General features: G+C 43.9%; 1 protein-coding gene across 1 annotated transcript in view; it reads right to left on the minus strand.

Moving 5' to 3' along the window:
* Window positions 1-7,877: 7,877 nt before the first annotated feature.
* The window catches only part of LOC147102736 (ubiquitin carboxyl-terminal hydrolase 43-like), a 432,453-nt gene continuing 419,929 nt past the window's right edge, over window positions 7,878-20,401 (minus strand). The window contains exons 14-16 of the mRNA XM_085963486.1: window positions 18,266-18,424; window positions 11,309-11,467; window positions 7,878-9,675 (exon numbers count right to left, since the gene is read on the minus strand). Of these exons, the coding sequence (XP_085819612.1) occupies window positions 8,414-9,675; window positions 11,309-11,467; window positions 18,266-18,424 (1,580 nt within the window). The 3' untranslated portion in view covers window positions 7,878-8,413. The remainder of the gene's footprint in view (window positions 9,676-11,308; window positions 11,468-18,265; window positions 18,425-20,401) is intronic.

Here is a 20,401-nt window from a genome sequence, read left to right on the forward strand (position 1 = left end):
AAAGCAACAACTGCAAAAGCTAAAGTGACATCACAATCAGGGAAGGAGCTGATTGGTGAGTAGCTGATAAGTGTTTCTAGTTAATAGTCAATGTTAAGTAAAGGCATGGCAGGGCAGCTCAGTCCCATGGAATACACATCCTGTGCGATGTGGGGACTCCAGGACGCTTCCCATGTCCTGGACAACCACATGTGCAAGGAGTGTCATCAGCTGGAGGAGCTCGAGCTCCAGATTTTGGAGCTTGAGCAGCAGCTGGCGTCACTGTGGTGTATTCGTGAGGCCAAGAGCTTCGTGGATAGCACGTTTCAGGAGGTGGTCACCCCGCAGATAAAGAGTATGCAGGCAGAAAGGGAATGGGTGACCACCAGACAGAAGAGGACCACCAGGCAGGTAGTGCAGGAGTCCAGAGTGCATCTTGCTCTCCAACCAGTATTTGGTTCTGCGTACTGGTGAGGGCGATGATTCCTCTGGGGAGTATAGCTAGATCCAAGTCTGTGGCACCACAGGTGGCTCAGCTGTACAAGGGGGGAGGGAGAAGAGTGGGAAAGCAATAGTGGTAGGGGATTCGATAGTTAGGGGAGCAGACAGGCGTTTCTGCGGCCACAGACGTGATTCCAGGATGGTATGTTGCCTCCCTGGTGCCAGGGTTAAGGATGTCACCGAGCGGTTCCAGAACATTCTGAGGTGGAAGGGTGAACAGCCAAGGTCGTGGTCCATATCGGTACCAATGACAATGGCAGAAAGAGGGATGAGGTCCTGCAGGCAGAGTTCAGGGAGCTAGGAAAGAGATTAAAAAGCAGGACCTCAAAAGATAGTAATCTCTGGATTACTCCCAGTGCCACGTGCTAGTAAGTATAGAAATAGGAGGACAGCGCAGATGGGTGCGGGTGGGAGGGCTTTAGAGTCCTGAGGCATTGGGACCGGTTCTGGGGGAGGTGGGACCTGTACAGGCCAGATGGGTTGCACCTCAACAGGGCCGGAACCAATATCCTTGTGGGGAGGTTTGCTAGTGCTGTTGGGGGAAGAGATTAAACTAATTTGGCAGGGGGGTGGGCACCAGGGTGTAACATTAGAAAGGGAAAATAAAGTGCTCAAAGGATTGGGAGAGGCAGATAGCACTATAGTAAGAAATAGTATGGTATTGGGTGGGTCAAACTAAGAGAATACAGGATGGTCTAAGATGGGTTTACAGTGTATGTATGTGAACGCACGAAGTGCAGTAAACAAGGTAAGTGAGCTGCAGGCACAAATAGCCACATGAGAATATGATAATGTGGCAATAACTGAGACCTGGCTCAAAAAAGGGCAGGATTGGGTATTAAATATTCCTGGTTATAGAGTGTTCAGGAAAGATAGGGAAGGAAAGATAGGAGGTGGTGTGGCAATATTGGTCAAGGAGAATGTTACAGTGCTGGAGAGTGATGTCCTGGAGGGGTCAAGGACAGAATCTATATAGCTAGAGTTAAGAAATAATAGAGGTGCCATTACACTACGAGGTGTGACGTAAGAAAACTACTAGGCACTTGGTCAGAGTATTAAACAAGGCTTTAATCGACTGTTTCACAACATGGAAGTCCAGTTATCCTTCACTAGTTCCTGTTTACAAAATGTCCCTGAGCAAGCTGGGCCCGTACATTTATACTCTCCCTGGACAGCGCCACCAGCAGCCCGCCCAGTATATTTCATAAGTCCTTTCTACATAAATGGCATGATTTGTGTCATTGTGTATTCTATAGATCACCAAATAGTGGGAAAGATATGGAGGAGTAAATTTGCAGAGAAATTACAGAGAGGTGCAAGAACTATAGAGTAGTGATAATGGGGGACTTCAACTATCCTAATATAGACTGGGATTGTAATAGTGTTAAGGGCAGAGAAGGGGAAGAATTTCTGAAGTGTGTTCAGGAGAACATTCTTGATCAGTATGCTTCTGGCCTAATGAGGGAGGAGATATTGCTGGATCTGGTTCTGGGGAATGAGGTAGGTCAAGTGGAGCAAGTGTCAGTAGGTGAACATTTAGGGAACAGTGATCATAGCATCATAAGGTTTAGATTAGCTATGGAAAAGGACAGGGAGCAATCTAGCGTAAAAATGTTTAACTGGGGGGGGTTGGCCAATTTCAGTGGGATGAGAACGGATCTGGCCCGGATAAACTGGAATCAAAGATTGTCAGGCAAAACAGTAATGGAACAATAGGCTGAAATTTAGACTGTGTCCAATTCTGGGCACCACACTTTAGGAAGGATGCGAAGACCTTAGAGAAGGTGCAGAAAAGATTTACGAGAATAATTCCAGGAATGAGAGACTTCAGTTACGTGGATAGACTGGAGAAGCTGAGGTTGTTCTCCTTGGAGCAGGGAAGAGTGAGAGGAGATTTGATCGAGGTGTTCAAAATCATGAGGAGTCTGGACAGAGGAGATAGAGAGAAACTGTTCCCATTGGCAGAAGGGTCAAGAACCAGAGGAGACAGAGTTAAGGTGATTGGCAAAAAAAACAAAGGCGACCTAAGAAAAAGCTTTTTTACGCAGCGAGTGGTTAGGATCTGGAATGCACTGCCTGCTGGAGGCAGATTCAATCACGCCTTTCAAAAGGGAGTTAGATAAGTATCTGAAGGAAAGAAATTTGCAGGGCTACGGGGAAAGGGTGGGGGAGTGGGACTAGCTGAAGTGCTCTGGCAGAGCCGGCACGATCTCGACGGGCTGAATGGCCACCTTCCGTGCTGTAACCATTCTATGGCCACCTTCCGTGCTGTAACCATTCTATGGCCACCTTCCGTGCTGTAACCATTCTATGGCCACCTTCCGTGCTGTAACCATTCTATGGCCACCTTCCGTGCTGTAACCATTCTATGGCCACCTTCCGTGCTGTAACCATTCTATGGCCACCTTCCGTGCTGTAACCATTCTATGGCCACCTGCCGTGCTGTAACCATTCTATGGCCACCTTCCGTGCTGTAACCATTCTATGGCCACCTTCCGTGCTGTAACCATTCTATGGCCACCTTCCGTGCTGTAACCATTCTATGGCCACCTTCCGTGCTGTAACCATTCTATGGCCACCTTCTGTGCTGTAACCATTCTATGATTCGAACAGTTCAGCTTTCATGGTAATTTTCTGGTACTGCCCACAAATTGCCAGATTTATCAAATTCACTTTCATAACATGTCATGGTGGGATCTGACCACAGAACCTCTGGGTTACTAGACCAGTACCATGACTACTAGACTACCATATCCAGTTGCTTTATACTCAGTCTAACCCATGCTGACCTGGGTGCTCCCAATTCTGGATACTGGTTGCGAGCAGTGTAAAAACATTAGACTCAAGTACCAACAGGCAGCCTCCTTCTTGACAGGAGAACATGCAAAAGGTGTAAAAAGCCAGTATAGCTGGAGGCAAAAATTTTAATTGCCCAAGATTGTTTGCTGCTTCTGAGTCAAGTGTGTCCCCTGGGCCAAAGCTGAAAACATCTGAACAGCAGATTGAAGTCATTCTGCACATGTCAAAAATCTAACAAAGCCTTTTGACAGGTATTGACAGATCAAGTGTCTACAGACAAAAGTACAGTTCGCAGCAGATGTACTTCTGAAGGGAACTGAGAGTGATGAAAAGAATTTACTCATTCGGTTTGATGAGAACCGTATATTTGAAAATGCGATCGTCACTAAAGCTACAATTCAGACTTCTCCCAAGACTCTTTACTTGTGCTCACTGCATAGGCATCTTCCATAGGCCGGCTCACACATCCTTTAAAATTGAATCTCTCTTAAAATGACTGGATTGTGAAGTCTCCGCTGCTGCATAACACTGTCAACATCTGCTGTAGGCAACTGCAATGATTTTGCAGAAGATTGGCTCTTTCTTTCAGCCATAGTTTTCTCCTATTAATTGAATTGGTTAGAACTTCATAATTTTACTTGTTACCCAACAAAATATCAACCAGTACGGATACTGGAACGCTTGCTGCCATTGCACTGATCCACAAGGTTGAATACTCTACACACACTTGGACCATGGGTCTATCTAATAGCCTCACAAGACCATGAACACAGGCGATCCTGACCTTTATATACGGAACGATAGCGCAGTGGTTATGTTACTGGACTAGTAATTCAGAGGCCTGGGCTAATAATGCTGAGATTGAGGACTGGATATTGATACTGGAGGCGTGATGGAGGCGGAACTACAACTTTTGGGGTTGTAGTCCCGCCTCCATCGAGTTGTAGCCAACCCATGCGATTTTCACTTGATTGACCTTGTTGAGCCCGCCCAGTGATGAAATATCAGCGTTTGACAGTTCTTTGAAGCTGTCAAATACTGACAATCTGTGCTCCAAGTTAATTCCTTCCTCTCAGGCTGATTTAGAGATCTCTCCAGAACAGAAAGGTGAATGCTGCAACTTTTGACAGCTCGTGGCCATTCTGCTTTCTGTGCCGGTGAGATGAGGGACTCCCGAGACCTGAAGGAAGGCTGTAAAGGTAAGTAAAACTTCTTTAAACACTTTACACACACCAAACACACTTACCTTTGCACTCATGCACCCATCACTCACCTGAACACCGGACATCTCGACCCCTCCAAGCCCTTCAGCCCGACGGTCCGCCTCGCTAACTTGGCATGGTTTGGAGCCGTTGGGAATCCCACACTTCAGCAATAAAAATAGGGATTAGGCTAAAAACTGCCTGTTAACTGGCAGTTAATTGGCACTAATCCCCTTCCTGCCTCGGGGAGGTGGGTCCCAGCACAGGTCAGGTATCCGCCTCCTTTGAAACTGGCATGGAGGCAGGTTGGGGGCGGGATGGGTTCGTGCCCCCCAATTTTGAGATTTTAACCCCCCACACGCCTCCAAGGCCCAATGAAAATCCTGCCCTGAGAGTTCAAATCCCACCATGGCAGTCTGAAAATTTGAAATCAATTAAAAAAAAATTCTAGAAATAAAAAGCTGGCATCAGTGAAAGTGATCCCGGAGCTGTTGCATTGTCATAAAAACCCAACCGACTCGGCTCACTAATGTTCTCTGGGGAAAGAAACCTGTCGTCCTTACCCAGCCTGGCCTATATGTCACTCCAGTCCCACACCAATGCGGTTGATTCTGAACAGCCCTTTGAAGTGGCCTAGCAAGCCACTCGGTTGTTGCAAACTTTCCAAGGGCAATAAATGCAGGCCTCGTCAGCGCCACCCACATCCCGAGAATGAAAATAAAAAAAGATGTTCTGCATCAGACATGGATGTGTCAGTATGAGGCCATGTGCTGTATCCTGCAAGTCTTCTATTGGCTACTTTGATTGAGCTTCAGTATGGGGATACATTGCTTGCGTTGGAGGCCATTACACTCATGCCACATGGCAGCAGTCCCCTGAATTAGGGCGAATACACATCCAGCAGCTTTCACTGTAGCACCTGGCCTCCCTCCTGATTGTGTCTTAGACTCTCTTTCAGACCAGCAATTCTGTTTTGTGTCCCATCTTATTGTACCTATAACATTTAATTTCTTTTGCATTGTTCTTCTGCTTGGCCTGACTCTCTACTGCCAGCCAATCCAATGTTAATTCTCAGTGTCCACCGTCTGAGCTCTTATCCTCATTTTTTCCTGTTGTCCTCAGATGGTAACTTATTTTAATTAAACTTTGAACAGCTTGTTTTGGCCTCGGGTGATATTTATCCCACTTTAGCTGCCACCGAGCATAACAATTCATGCTATCGCTCACCATTCTTTATTTGTGCCTGCCATAAAATGCTGCTTTCGCGAGCCATCCCTATGCCCCAAAAGTTAACCTAATGCATGAGGTGAGTGAGGTGTCACAATAGGCCTGAGAGCTAACAATGAGCTTTTGTACGGGAAATAGTACGGGCTTCCCACTGTACGCTCCTAACTTGCCCGACAGGCAGAAAAGCATCACGCTAACCCATCCTATCTTTCCAGGCTAAACTACCATGAACCAGAGGGGAGAGGAGGAGAAATTTCTCTACGCAGCGAGTTGTGATGATCTGTAATGCACTGCCTGAAAGGGCAGTGGATGCAAGTTCAACAATAACTTTCAAAAGGGAACTGGATATATACTTGAAAAGGAAACATTTTCAGGGCTATGGGAAAAGAACGGGAGTGGGACTAATTGGATAGCTCGTTCAAAGAGCTGGCACAGGTACGATGGGCCGAAAGGCCTCCATTTGTCCTTTTACTATTTTAAGTTTACTTTTACTTAGGGCTAGATCTTCGGGGAGCCATCAGGCGGGGTTTCAGGCGTGTGGGGGCGGGGGGGGGGCGGGATCCCGAATTTGGGGGTCCCGATACCATCCCGCCCCACATAAGTTTCAGGGGCGGCGGGTACCCGCCCCGCATTGGGACCCGCTGAAGCCAGGCAGGAAGGGATTAGTGCCAATTAACTGCCTGTTAACAGGTAGTTAACAGGCAGTTTTTAGCCTAATCCCTATTTTGAGGGGTTTCGTGTGGGTTACCCCGACGGCTCCAAACCACGCCAGGTTGGAGCGGCGGGTCGTCGGGTTGAGGGAGTTGGAGGGGTTGCGATGTCGGCGCTCAGGTGAGTGATGGGTGCATGAGTGTAAAGGTAAGTGTGTTTGGTGTGTCTAAAGTGTGTAAAGAACTTTTACTTACCTGTACTTACCTTCACAGCCTTTCCTACTGTAGCCGTCGGGAGCTGCATCACTCACCCGGCACTTAAAGCTGAACGGCTGCGATCTGTCAAAAGTGACAGCCTTCAGCTTTGAGTGCCGGTGAGAGTTCTAACTGAGTCTGCGTAGAAGGACTCATGTCAGAACTCAAGTGTCAGTGTTTCACAGCTTCAAACAGCTGTGAGACACTGATATTCCATCTGTCAAGAACTCTCGACAGATGAAATTGCAGTCTGTGACGTCACCTGTTGCCGGGTGGCCCTTAATTGGCCTGCTGAGCCCGCTGGGCGGGCTCAACAAGGTCAATCAAGGGAAAATCGCGCGGATCGGCCGGACGTCGAAGTAGGCGGGTCAAAAACCCGAGAGGGGAAGTCCCGCCTTCTTCCCGACAGGTTCGGGAAAATCTACCCCTTAATTTCTAACTGGCATACTGTATTCTATTCTTCATAATTATTCAAACTTTTGGAGCTTTATTTTTTATGCCTTCGTTGTCCCACTATCTGTTGTAGAGGTGCAAACAGTGCTAATGGCTCCAAATGCATTTTTTAGCTCATTTAGTGGCAGAACTGTAAAGATTAACATGGTTGTGTCATTGACATGAACTGGTCAACTTTGACCACACTTTTATATTTCAAATCACAAAGGGCCACTGAAGGATGCATGAATGTTATTCATGCCACCAGTCGCTCTGAATGACAAAATGCAGTATTACAAGCAAGGGGATTCCTCCAAATGCAGACAACTTGGTTCAATACCAATATCTAAATCACATTTAGATCCCTTTCCAATTGAAGTTGGTAACTGGGTGCTCCCTGATGGTTCAGCTGGTATGTGCAATGTCCAACATGGAACCAGGGAGGTTCCAGGCTGAATCCCCAGTTGTTGCTGGGGAGCAGCAGTGCTGGTTTAACTGGACTTTGTCTCAATCAGAATTCCCTGCTCCTCACTCCTAGCTACTGACCCCTGTTGGAAGTTGCAGGTGCACGACAGGCATTGGGTGAGGACAAGATCAAATTTCATTGTGATGTCGCTAAAATTGAATAGCTTGTTCAGACTCGCACAAGAAGAATGACCACTTTGACAAGGTACTAGAGGACAAGCCAGCTTCATGGAACTGTGCCCCAACATTAGCCACTTGCTTCAAGGAAAGAGGGGAGCTAAACTGGGGAGAACAAAAAAGTGGTGTTACCCTGAACAATTCAGCTCGTTAGCTCCATTTCCTGAACAAAACAGGCATTTTACAATAATTGTAACTTACTCTGAAAGTGTTTTTAATCAATATGAAAGCTTGTGCCATATTCCCTTACATAAATGATAATTTAATACAGAATAGATGTTAACAGCTGACATTCAATTTTTAGACAGCAAAAAGAGACTGTAAAGTGTTTCCTGTAAATATTAACATTTTTGGTTACACCGTTAAAACTTATCTACAATACAAATTTCATTTTTTTTTTACAAAAGTATTCTTTTATAACAAAGCAGTGATTAAAATTCGTTGATATGAGACGGATATAGGCTTTTAACGTTAAAATCTTATTGCATACCGATTAAAATGAGCCAATTATTTTAAAGGGAAAGGTATGAGCTCTTATAATACACAAAGTTAGCAAATCTATATATCTGATGTTTGTCCTTAGATATCTGTAAAATTTCAAACATTATTTACAAATATTGGCGAGTAATTGAAGAATGCAAAACAAGTAACAGAAAAAAATAGTGCAGCTAATTATAAAACTACAATTACTTCATTGTGTCGAATCTCTCTACTGTTGTAATACCTTTAAAAACTTGATTCAGGCACAGGTTTTTTTCTTCCCAGAGAGGAAGTGCTGTATCGCATCCTCTGCAATGTACCATATCTTTCTACATTTAGGTTTCTGGCCTGTTGATAGATTGGCCCATTCTTCTGAAGTGAAGTTGATCTCTTCAAAGTCAAGTCATCCTTGATCACTATGTTGGATGAGCTCTGTGATCGTCTAATTTCTTCTCCTGATATGCTTATTCTGCCGTTATTTAATTCCTCCCTGTATTTGGCAGAGTTTTTGGTTCCATTCACTCCTAGTTTTGCCCTGCTTTCACTTACAGGGTCCACCCTGTGCTTACCATTCAAAGCTCCACTGGAGAGAGAGACCCTCGATGATACACTGACAATTTCAGGAGTCCGACATTTGTCCAATTCACTTTGCCTTTTAGAATCCTTCTTTAAAAAGTTTGTTTTCAGAAATGAAAACTTTCTCTCATTTAGCTTTGTTTCCTCTGCTTTGCTACCTTTATCAGCTTCTCGAAGACTTGGTGATGACATTGGTTCAAGATCCGTACTCCTCAAGGAGAGAGACTTTTCAAGCTTCTTGCCACCATGGTGTCCTTTTCTTCTCTTCAAGGTGTCACTTAGAGCCAAGCTGTTCACAGAGCCAATACAATGTCCACTGATGCTCTTACTTGTTCTGTCATCTTTTGGTTGCAAGGGTTCTTCTGTTTTGACCAGTGATGCACCTTTCACCCCTTCCGATTTGTCAGCTGCCATTTTAGATGATTTTCTCTGCAAGGTACCAGTGCCTCTTTGTTTGCCATTTCTCTTCAGTGTATTTGTCTTTTCATCTGTAGAATTCTCTTTGTTATGGCTGCTACGAAGGCTGTTTGAAGAATCATGCATTCTCTCAGCGGGTGCATCTCCGGTCCTGTTTCCAGTGGAAGTTATGCTTTGGTCTACAGTCGATCCTTTTCCTGCCTGCTTTGTACAGTCAACATGACAATCTGAATTAGGTTGCTTTGGTCTATCCGTTGGCGGCAGAGAGTCTGGGTCTGCGGTGCCCGTCATTATTGGCACAATGGACTCTTTTGTGCACCGGGGCCTGCGACCAGATTCCAAATATTCAACCAGGGCACCAGGTATTGATTTTGGTCTGTCCTTGGTTCCCAGTGACCAACGTAGTGTTGCGTTCTTTACAGCCGTATCTTTAGGCACAGCTGGTGCAGCTGATCCCTTCATACTAATACTTCTTCCTTGAATACCACGCACAAATGGTCGTATTTCAAAACCACCTATGAAGATGAACAGACCATCAGTTACAGGGCTTTCTACAGCATTTTAATAATTTTCTTTCTGCAATTGAATATCAAAATCTAGCACTTGAATTTTATATTTCGTTACCAACACAAAGTGTATGGCTATGGAAAAATCACATTAATATTAAGGAGGACAGTACTGAAATCGGGAGCACCAATGTGCAAAGGCGGAATAGTGGGTCATGAGTTCATGTTTGCAAAACCACCACATTATTGAGCTATCAATTCAGTCATGTTGAGTGGGGGTGAGGAGCCTTCCCCCTGACTTTGCTAAAATAGTGGAGAGGGGAACTTCAGACGAACACATTAAATATTTGCATAGTAGTATTCCACACTGCATAATTTATGGGCCTTTTTCTCATTTTTTTTTTTTTTTTTTTAAAGTCTTCTGTGAGCATAACTGGTGTCCTTTCTGAGAACATGACACAGGCTGTGATTATGAATGCATGTGGCAGTGATGAGATGACTTTCCCACTGACCACCTCCCTGATAGTGTCCCTTTTCATGTTGGAGCTATGAGTAGAGGGTCAATGACATTGGCAAAGAAGCATCTCATCAACTGGCCATCTCCTTCCTCGAGACCGGCTGGTGGCTCCTTAGTGCCTAGACTCAAACACAGGGGCAAATTACAAACCTGTTGCTTTACTGCTAATGCCCAGGATTAAACTACAATTCATGCCAAGGCTGGTTGGGAAGTTCCCAGCCATAGCTTTTGAATTCATGAAGACAGTTAATTTTTGAGCCGGCATAATTTGCATGTGTAAGGTGTAAATCAGTACGCTTCAGCGATTTGTTCTATCTTTTAGTGGAATGAGTGTATCCATCAACTTTCATTTGTCCCATTATAGTCACAGGATTACAGATGGGCGACAAACCTACAGCATAAATAACTTGGTGCCCTTGTTGTAAGAGGTGGTGAAACCCTTTCGGAATGGAATGTTTGCTCATTGCTTTTGGCTGAAACTGCAATTCTGTTGTGCCTTTTTGAGGGAACCAAAACTTTGAAAAAAATTCCACAAGTGAAAATCTCATGCACGCTCAGTTTGAGTCTACATTTCAATAGAACATGTTTCAGATTTCACACACCAGAAAGTGCGCCAGTTACCGAGTGCTCAGTAATATAAAAGAGCTGAGAGGGACTGCCCCTATATTCCAAATTGTCTTTTGCAATAAATTTAATTTTCTAATGCAAACAGGTCCAATGTGTGTTAAGTTTCATAAATGGGGGTGTTACACTTTTAGACAATGCTTGCCCCACTTAATTTTCTCTTCTTGCTTCTCGGCTCCTCCTCCGTTACATTTGCAGAGTGAAAATTAATAATGCGCTGTAATTAAGACGTTGAAGCAGTTTCTCAAGGCTTTTTAGAAAAAAGATAGAACAGATTGACAATAATGATCTTGAGTTAACATTCACAGACCTTGGCGATTGTAACAATGTGTAGCCACGGAAACCAGAACCAGTCAGGGACTAAGCTCTTCATTTACGCAGTTGGTATCAGAACATTTCAAGTTAACCGGAACATACATTTACTCGTGTTGAGTGTCTAAGAACTCTAGCCGACATGGCACCAGTAATGACCAAAGGTCAATCTTTTTGAACAAGCCGTACCATTTTTATCCCTTATCGGATCATCAGGGAAGACAGGAGAGTCCGGAGATGAAGGGAGGGACGTGCAATTTGTGGATGCTCGGGATACCAAGCTCCCTCGTTTGTTGTCTCCAGTAAGCCGGTTAAGCCAATGATCAGAGACCGATGAGCTCGTGGATCCTGCATGAAAACAAATAACTATAAAATCTACACTGTTGTTAGATTATAATAGACCTCTATAGTCATTAAAATATTTCACACCGGCCACCACACAAGCCAACTTTGGGAATTACAAAACTGATGATTATAGTATTCTGTTTGAACTGAATGATTAGCTGAACTGCATGCCATCATCAGGTCAACAATTTGTTGTTGCTACTTTTCCAAATTACTTGGGACAACACCCTGCCAAAAACTAAAAATCCGTTAGCTGCTGTAGATGTGAGAAATTAAATTATTCATAAGTATCAACAAAATTTACATTTCAGTTTTACAACATGACCTCCCCAATCCAGTTACACCAACTTGATCATTATAGGCCACGGTTGATGTTCCATTCAGTTGCCATCGTGCATGACTGTGATAAAAAATACTACATCTACCAGAATATTCATTAAATTATATTCAGAGACGTATTGAGCTAATCACTCTCAAAATAACTCACGATCAGACCAGCTCTAACAAAATCTATGGCCCTGATAATAACGGGGAGGGAGTGGGGGAGGCTATAATCGGTTGAAGAACCCGGCAAGGCCGGGGTACATAGAAGCCCTGCCGATCTCGACGGCGGGGCCTCATTTTAAAAAAATGCTGCAGTCTCCCGCCCAACAGCAGGCCAAATCAATGGACAGGTTGGGCGATTGGGCAGATGCATGGCAGATGCAGTATAATGTGGATAAATGCGAGGTTATCCACTTTGGTGGCAAAAACAGGAAGGTAGATTATCTGAATGGCAATAGATTGGGAGAAGGGGAAGTGCAACGAGACCTGGGTGTCCTTGTACACCAGTCGCTGAAGGTAAGCATGCAGGTGCAGCAGGCGGTTAAGGCGGCAAATGGTATGTTGGCCTTCATAGCGAGAGGATTGGAGTACAGGGGCAAGGATGTCTTGCTGCAGTTGTACAGGGCCTTGGTGAGACCACACCTTGAGTATTGTGTGCAGTTTTGGTCGCCTTATCTGAGGAAGGATGTTCTTGCCATGGAGGGAGTGCAGCGAAGATTCACCAGACTGATACCTGGCAGGAATGACGTATGAGGAGAGATTGGGTCGATTAGGCTTATATTCACATCACAGACATCACAGAAACCCCACAGTGCAGATAGAGGCCATTTCGGCCCATCGAGCCTGCACCGACACATATCCCACCCGATCCCCGTAACCCCTACACCAACACATATCCCACCCTATCCCCGTAACCCCACGTATTTAATCCCCCTAACACTAAGGGTCAATTTATCATAGCCAATCAACCTAACCCGCACATCTTTGGACTGTGGGAGGAAACCGGAGCACCCGGAGGAAACCCACGCAAACACGGGGAGAATGTGCAAACTCCACACAGACAGTCGCCCAAGGCCGGATTCGAACCCGGGTCCCTGGCGCTGTGAGGCAACAGTGCTAACCACTATGCCACCGTGCTACAGTTTAGAAGAATGAGAGGTGATCTCATTGAAACTTATAAAATTCTGACAGGACTAGACAGACTAGATGCAGGAAGGCTGTTCCCGATGGCAGGGGAGTCCAGAACCAGGGGTCACAGTCTGAGGATAAGGGGTAAGCCATTTAGGACTGCGATGAGGAGGAATTTCTTCACCCAGAGAGTGGTGAACCTGTGGAATTCTCTACCACAGAAGGCAGTGGAGGCCAATTCATCAAATATATTCAAGGAGGAGTTAGATATATTTCTTAAGGCTAAGGGGATCAAGGGATATGGGGAGAAAGCAGGGACCGGGTACTGAATTTGGATGATCAGCCATGATCACATTGAATGGCGGAGCAGGCTCGAGGGGCCGAATGGCCTACTCCTGCTCCTATCTTCTATGTTTCTATGATAGTATAGCCAGTGGGCGGGGGCACAAACAAGCAGCAGGAGGCCACAGCCAGGGACAGTGGGGGCGGTAACCGGCAGTTAGTGGACTTTTATAGCTCAGGGCTGCGATCGGGAGGCTGAGAGGTTGGGGCCATGATCTGGAGGAGGGGGGAGGGGGGCTGAGAGGTTGGGGCCGCGATCGAGGCCCGGTTTAAGGAAGGCCCAGGGCCCCACTGTGAGACCTGGAGGGGCCTTCCTGCCCCTCCTGGCCCACAAGATACCTGAAAAATAAATATTAAAAACTTACTTGCTGAGCCTCTTCTGGACCAGGACCAGGCTCCTGGCAGGTTTTGCTTGATGGGGGAAGCTGACAGAGCCGCTCCCCCACCCAGTCACCCCCCCCACCCCCCACCTCTGGTTGATCGTGCAGAGCTGCATATTTAAAACAGGACACCACTTCCTTCCTGCGGGAGTCCTGTTCGCCAGCTCAGAAGAGCAGCCTAATATGGGGACACGGTGAGAAGGTGGGGGCTAACTGACTCCTGTTATTTTAATTCCATCCCCCCACCTGGCAGTTAAAAATCGAGGCCCATGTTTCAGTTATTTTTGGGATTGAAAAGCAACTCATCCAACACTGATATTTTATTCTGATGATCACCTTTTGCTGATGAGGGTGGAGAATCTGCTGATGTGTCTGAGCGACAAATTAGACGCTTACAGCACAGCAAGAAAACCAGGGCCATTTCTTACCAATTCATTAAGGGCCTTGCTGCTTGGTTCCCTGTCGAGAACGAACCAGACACCCAGCTAAAGCAGATTGCTCTGCGACGTGAAACGCATGTATCTCGAACCGAGCGCTGTATGTTCTACTGTTATGTAAAACAGTGTAAAAAAACATTTCCCTCATTATGGTTAAAAATGTGTAAAAAAAAAGTTGCCTGTTTTTTTTTCTCAAATGCCAAAAGACAGCCTAATGAAGGCAAGAGTTGTATTCAAATCTTTCCTAACTGATGACTTTATCTGTACCAATAATCAAGTTTCAGGATGACAAGTGGAAGCTGATCTTTCAGCGTTTTACAATAAATTACAATTAGTGCAAAATTCACCAACAGTTTCCATTTCAAAATTTATTGTCAATGCGTTAGCACTTCGAAAATGTTGTTAGTTTATGTAATATAATAACAATTACATTGTGCGTCAGTGATTCATTTGGTGTTGAGGAAAATGAAAACAGATGGCCTTTTATTTGAAGAAAATGCTAAGGACTGTATTATTGCACCATCATTTAGATATTCAGTAAAATGCAGATTGAAAGGTCATATGAACAGTTGAATTTTCCTTATAACTATTTGCATCCCCACTTTTCACGAAGTACTTTCTGTACTAAACAGTTCAGTTAGAGTTGGGTAAATGTTAATACTATGAATGATGACTACATACCACTATTTTTATTTCAGAAGTAATTCTTACAATAACCAGTTTCTGAAACCCCCTCCCCCTTATAAAAAATGGAGCTGTTTTCAAGGTTTGAGCCTTAAAACAATCATAACATTATTGTGCTTCACTTGTGGTTAGGCTGTTGGCAGTCATACTAGTAAAATGCAAGAAAACAGCTTCAAATCATCCGCAAAGGCGGACTGAGAAGAAAAAGATGTTTACACACTAAAAGGTCGTCATTAACAGCATCAATGGTGCGGCAGAGTGAACACTTGTCAGTATGGGGCAAAAAGGACAACAGGGACATATGAAACATCTGCCCCTACAATGGCAACTTCCTCATGAGTCTAGGACAACACCAAGTGTCAGGCGAGACAAATTGAGGCACCATCATCCCTTTTATCTCTTAATCTCTCCTGCCTTCCATCCTACCAGGCCTTCCCTTTTGTTCTTTCCTCCCCTCCCCCGCTCCCTGCCTCTGCACTTGCTTAAAAACCTGTTCCATCGCCAACTTTTTTCAGTTCCTGTAACCTGAATCGTTAACTCGGTTTCTCTCCACAGATGCTGCCTGACCTGCTGAGTATTTCCAGCATTTTCTGGTTTTATTTCAGATTTCCAGCAGCCGCAGTATTTTGCTTATGAGACAAATTGAGAGTTCGTTTGGGCTCCACTATTACGGCTCCAGGCATCCTTGATTAATATTTGTTTTAACCGGCACACTTAATTGCAAGAAGATACTGGGCCAAATTTGCTGGCCAAAATAACAGCGAGTTTAATGCGTATGTTGTAATTAGTGTGCCAGTCACCCAGCAGTATGTGGTGAGGAAGAGATACACCATGAGTTGCGAATCACCACATTTGGGACGATTTGCGCCACTCCGCAGTAAGGCTCGTGAAAATGGGGGCTTGCTGCCATCCTCCCTGTGTGTTTCAAAAAATTGCTGCATTTGCGCTGTTAAAAACTCGCTGCAGAATGTTAGGGCTGGTACTTTACGGCCGAAGGACCCTTTTAATGACGAGATTTATGTTCCTACAATGCCACTTAACCTCGGAGACCCAGAAAGGGAACAAATGGCATCTCATTCCTGCAGGTAGTAAATTATTGAGAGGCTTTAAAAATTTAAAATTTTAATTTTTAATTTTCTTTCTTACTTTTCCTTTGTCTTTTTTTCTCTCTTTTTATCCAATCTTTCTTCCCCTCTATGTTTATTGACCTTAATTTGACTCTAATTCAGCCTGTTTCCTTCTCTGCCATTCCTTTCTTTATCATTAAATCTCATTGGTTAAGGTGATAAGATGGTTGGTTCCATCATTCACCAAGGTGCCAGATGCCCTCGCAACGTTGTCAGTTCGCACTTCCAGCAATTAGTGCTGCAAAAATTTTTTCGAGCTGAAGGGCGAGAAAAAAAAATCTAACAAATGGGGCACGCCACAAGATGCCCCGCTCAAGCAAATTCTAGGCCATTGTTACAATTTGGGCTTTTCCAGATACTTTATCTTGGTCCCAACACAAAAAATCGGCTTCTGTAGGCAACCTGTGCTTCCCATGAACTGAAGCGAAACCTTGTCCACAAATTAATTTGGGATAGCATGCACTAGGTGAAAAAATAAAGCCTTTGGTTGTTTTCTGGATTATACGGTCCGATTTCCTCTACATATCCACATCGCTTCATCAGTCACGCCAGACACTAATAACAGACAAAACTACTAAGCAGATACTCATTCATAGAAAAACACATCACAATTGTAGAAGCCTGTTTAAGTAACAAAGCAGCTTTGAACCAGTTCATGAAAAGGTCAAACAGACAAACTAGTCAAGCTGGGTACCCTAGAATGGCTTTCTTTGCAGATCTTTCAAATAAAGGGTAGACATTTCTTAGAGAGGGAATGATTGCCTGAATTGTACCTGTTCCAGTCTTTCTTGGAATTACTTAGGTGTCTTACCCACAGAGCCATGGATTGCCTCCTGGTTTGTTGGAGTTCTATCAAAACAATCCTTAATTTTTATTTTAAAAATTGCCTGATCTTCATAAAATGCATTCAAATATAGTCATGTCTTTGAGGGGTTAAGTTGTGATACTGAAGCAGTTCACTTGAACAAGCTCTATAATGCATACACAAGGGTGTTAAATAAGTGCCAGTTGTGCTCAGACTACCCTGATCAGATGATGCCTTGGCTTAATAACCTATTTGCTAGACGTTAATTATTTCTAGTACTTGGATGCATTGAATGATTTTCTTTCCAGATGCACACAACAATTGAATTTATATAGCATCGTTAACATAGAAAAATGCCTCAAGGTGCTTCACAGAGTTGCTGGGGGGAAAAAGTCTGTTGGTAGTAAACAGTATTGGCTTGGCTTGCTTTTTTTTAAATTCATTGATGGGATGTGGGCGTTGCTGGCTGGCTAGGCCTGCATTTAGTGCCCATCCCTAATTGCCCTTGAGAAGATGGTGGTGAGCCACCTTCTTGAACCGCTGCAGTCCATAGCAGTTGTTTACAACTGAGTGGCTTACTAGGCCATTTCAGAGGGCATTAAGAGTCAACCACATTGCTGTGGGTCTGGAGTCACATGTAGGCCAGACCAGGTAAGGACGGCAGATTTCCTTCCCTAAAGGACATTAGTGAACCAGATGGGTTTTTGCAACAATCGACAATGGTATCATGGTCGCCATTACTAAGACTAACATTTAATTCCAGAATTAAATTGAATTGAATTGAAATTCCACCAGCTGCCGTGGTGGGATTTGAACCCATGTCCTCAGAGCATTTGACTGAGCCTCTGGCTTACTAGTCTAGTGACATAACCACTATGCCACCGCCTCCCTTTATGACATACGTTACATAGAGTTAAAAGAATAAAAGCCAATTTTCTAGTATGCAGTTGTTGAAGCCATTTTGAGGGTATATCTTTCTTTAGAGAAACTGTTAACCACCTCAATCTCATTCATCCTCATAACGGCAGCAATAGTGTGATATCCTTAATGCCACTCACTCACAAGTCTTGGTGTTGGCTTGTTCCCATTTGCCTCCCTGTCTTTCCTACTAAAATCTTGAGAAGTGCATCTTTCTCCTCCGTGACTAATCTGTTTCATTTCAGCTCTTCTCCCAGGTTTAACTGTCTATTAATATTGCTCTCCCTTTGCCAGTGTCCCTTACTATGGATCTTTAAGGTCTGCATCAATGAACCTCTGTCTATTGTCCTCTTTCCTCAGCAGTGTAAACAAACTAGCTACCAATACTAAATACAGCTCCATCACTTGATGGCAGCAAATCCTATACACAAATATACCTAGAATAAATTCCTCAGCCTCAGGCTTGTAAGTTGAAGTTTGACATCACTTGTTCACTTGTCAGTAAACCACTGCTCTTTGTCATTTATGTACCATTTCCTAACAAGAGCCTACCCTTTTTATGTACTGTCTACTAGCTGTCTTTGACCAGAAAAGGGCTGGCCACCGAGTCACATACCATTACGGTAACATAACGATGAATCTTAAATTCCACATACCTGCCACAGAGCTGTTGGCTGACCAGGGTGGAATGGTGTTCCTTTTTTGGTAAAAGAGTATGTAGGCACCACGAGTACAAATCTCTTCTTCTGGAATCAATTCTGCATTACTGTCATCATAACCATACCACTGCCCATCCACAGAGTTTCTGCAGTATGCTGATAAACACAGAGCGAAATCAATAAACCAGAACAAAATAGCTGCAGTGTCCCGGTTACACTATAGCCTCGTTGATGGAACACATTCATTAGAAAATATCTGAGTTCTTTAAGTCATTTATATTGCAAAGTAAGAGTGTTTGTGGGAACTGAATGTATGAATGTGTAGCTATGTCTAACAGAAGTGAGTAAAACAGTTGGATCTTCGAGTCCATCATCCAATCCCTGTCACTTTGGCAGAACAGTGACGCAGTTTAGCTTAAATACTTATGGGCATGCACATGAAAACCTAACTTTATATTTAGCATTTTTTGAAATGTTAAATCTTTTGCAGAGTATGTTTGAGCTGTATCATTTTATTTTTAGAACGTATTAAGATAGTTTGCTTTTTCCTAATACATACAACATATGCAGTGGGGAAAAAATATTATTTTCTGGGGGCGCGGGGGTGGAGTTCCTCTTTTAATTTTGTTCCACTTTTAAGTCTCCCCACACCACCCACTTTTCCTTGAGCACAGACAAATGAACTACTTCATTCACCAGTTTCCCCACTCCTCTTGTGGGATAGTCTCCGGCCTGCTTCACTAAGATTGATAACTCACCACATCCTACCAGTCCAAGGCACTGTGAATTGAAACACCACCAATTTTGCTTTTCTTTGAGCCGCAAGCTAGGAGCATTACCAAAGCTCAAGTCACATGACATATTCACAAGTTTACCACTCGGCATCACACTCTCTGATTCGCTCCTAATTTCTTCCCTAGAAAAGAGTCATCTACTAAATGCTAGCAATAGCCATCTATTATCCAGAACATGTATGTCGAAGTGTGCTTCTATGTTTCCAAATAGTTGAGCTGTACATCAGTCATCTGAATCACTTAATATGGTGTCAACCTCTCCTCTGAATCAGGTGGTCATGGGTACAAGCTCCACTCTAGAGACTTCAGCATAAAATCAAAGTGTAATGAGGGAATGCTACACTGTTGGAGGTGTTGTCTTTCGAATAAGATGATAAGCTGAGGCCCGAACTACCCTCTCGGAGAGGTAGAAGATCCCACAGCAATATTCAAAGAAGAGCAGGGGAGGTGCCCCAGTGTCACGGCCAATATTGATCTCTCAACCGATATTACCAAAAACTGGCCATCTGAACGTTTATTACATTGCTGTTTGCGGGACATTTCTGTGCGCAAGTTGGCTGCCATTTTTCCCGACATGACGAAAGTGATTATACTTCAAAAATAATTATTTGTTTGCAAAGAGCTTTGGGATGTCCTGAGGTTGTGAAAGGTGCTATATAAATGCAAGCTCTTTCTTTCATACGTTAGTACCTTGTAACATATCCCTAGATACCTACTGTCCTATAGCTTCACTTAATAAAGATTTCTCCTTTTCTATAATTTGTAAAATTTACATTTTATAGGCTACAATGATTTAGGTCAACTGCCAAAATTGATGACAGCTTTCTTTTGTACTGCATAGTCAAGTCTCCGTAAAAAAAAAAAAAAAAAAAAAAAAAAAAAGTTTGGTGTCAGTTGTAAGCTCATGACTCAGGAAAGGTCATTCCCTAGTCCTCACATCTCTCTGTATAAGCCTCACGATGGCTTCTGAATCAAATTCTTCCCCAGCATAACACTGACAATGTTGGTCTATGAGGAGCATTTAAAGCTACTAGTCTGAAAACCCAGAGGAAGCCACCACTACTGGAACCAATGGTGCTACTAGAAACACTGATATATTTACGTTAGATTCTGTCGCCTGAACTATCCCAGGTCTCTTGTGTGATTTCATGTATTTTGTAGACGTGCAATTCAGAGCAAACTGTAGCTCATCGAAGACTGGATGTCAGACAAGCAATCTGACAATACAGAGGCAGTGGGCGAATCAAGAGTGGTGGTGGAGAGGTAGAGCTGGGTGTCTTCAACGTACATATGGAAGATGATCCAATGTGTTCAGATGATGTCGCCAATGGACAGCATG

This window comes from Somniosus microcephalus, chromosome 21, assembly GCF_052327205.1.
Source record: "Somniosus microcephalus isolate GS21.2 chromosome 21, FLI_Smic_1.0, whole genome shotgun sequence".
Classification (NCBI taxonomy): domain Eukaryota; kingdom Metazoa; phylum Chordata; class Chondrichthyes; order Squaliformes; family Somniosidae; genus Somniosus; species Somniosus microcephalus.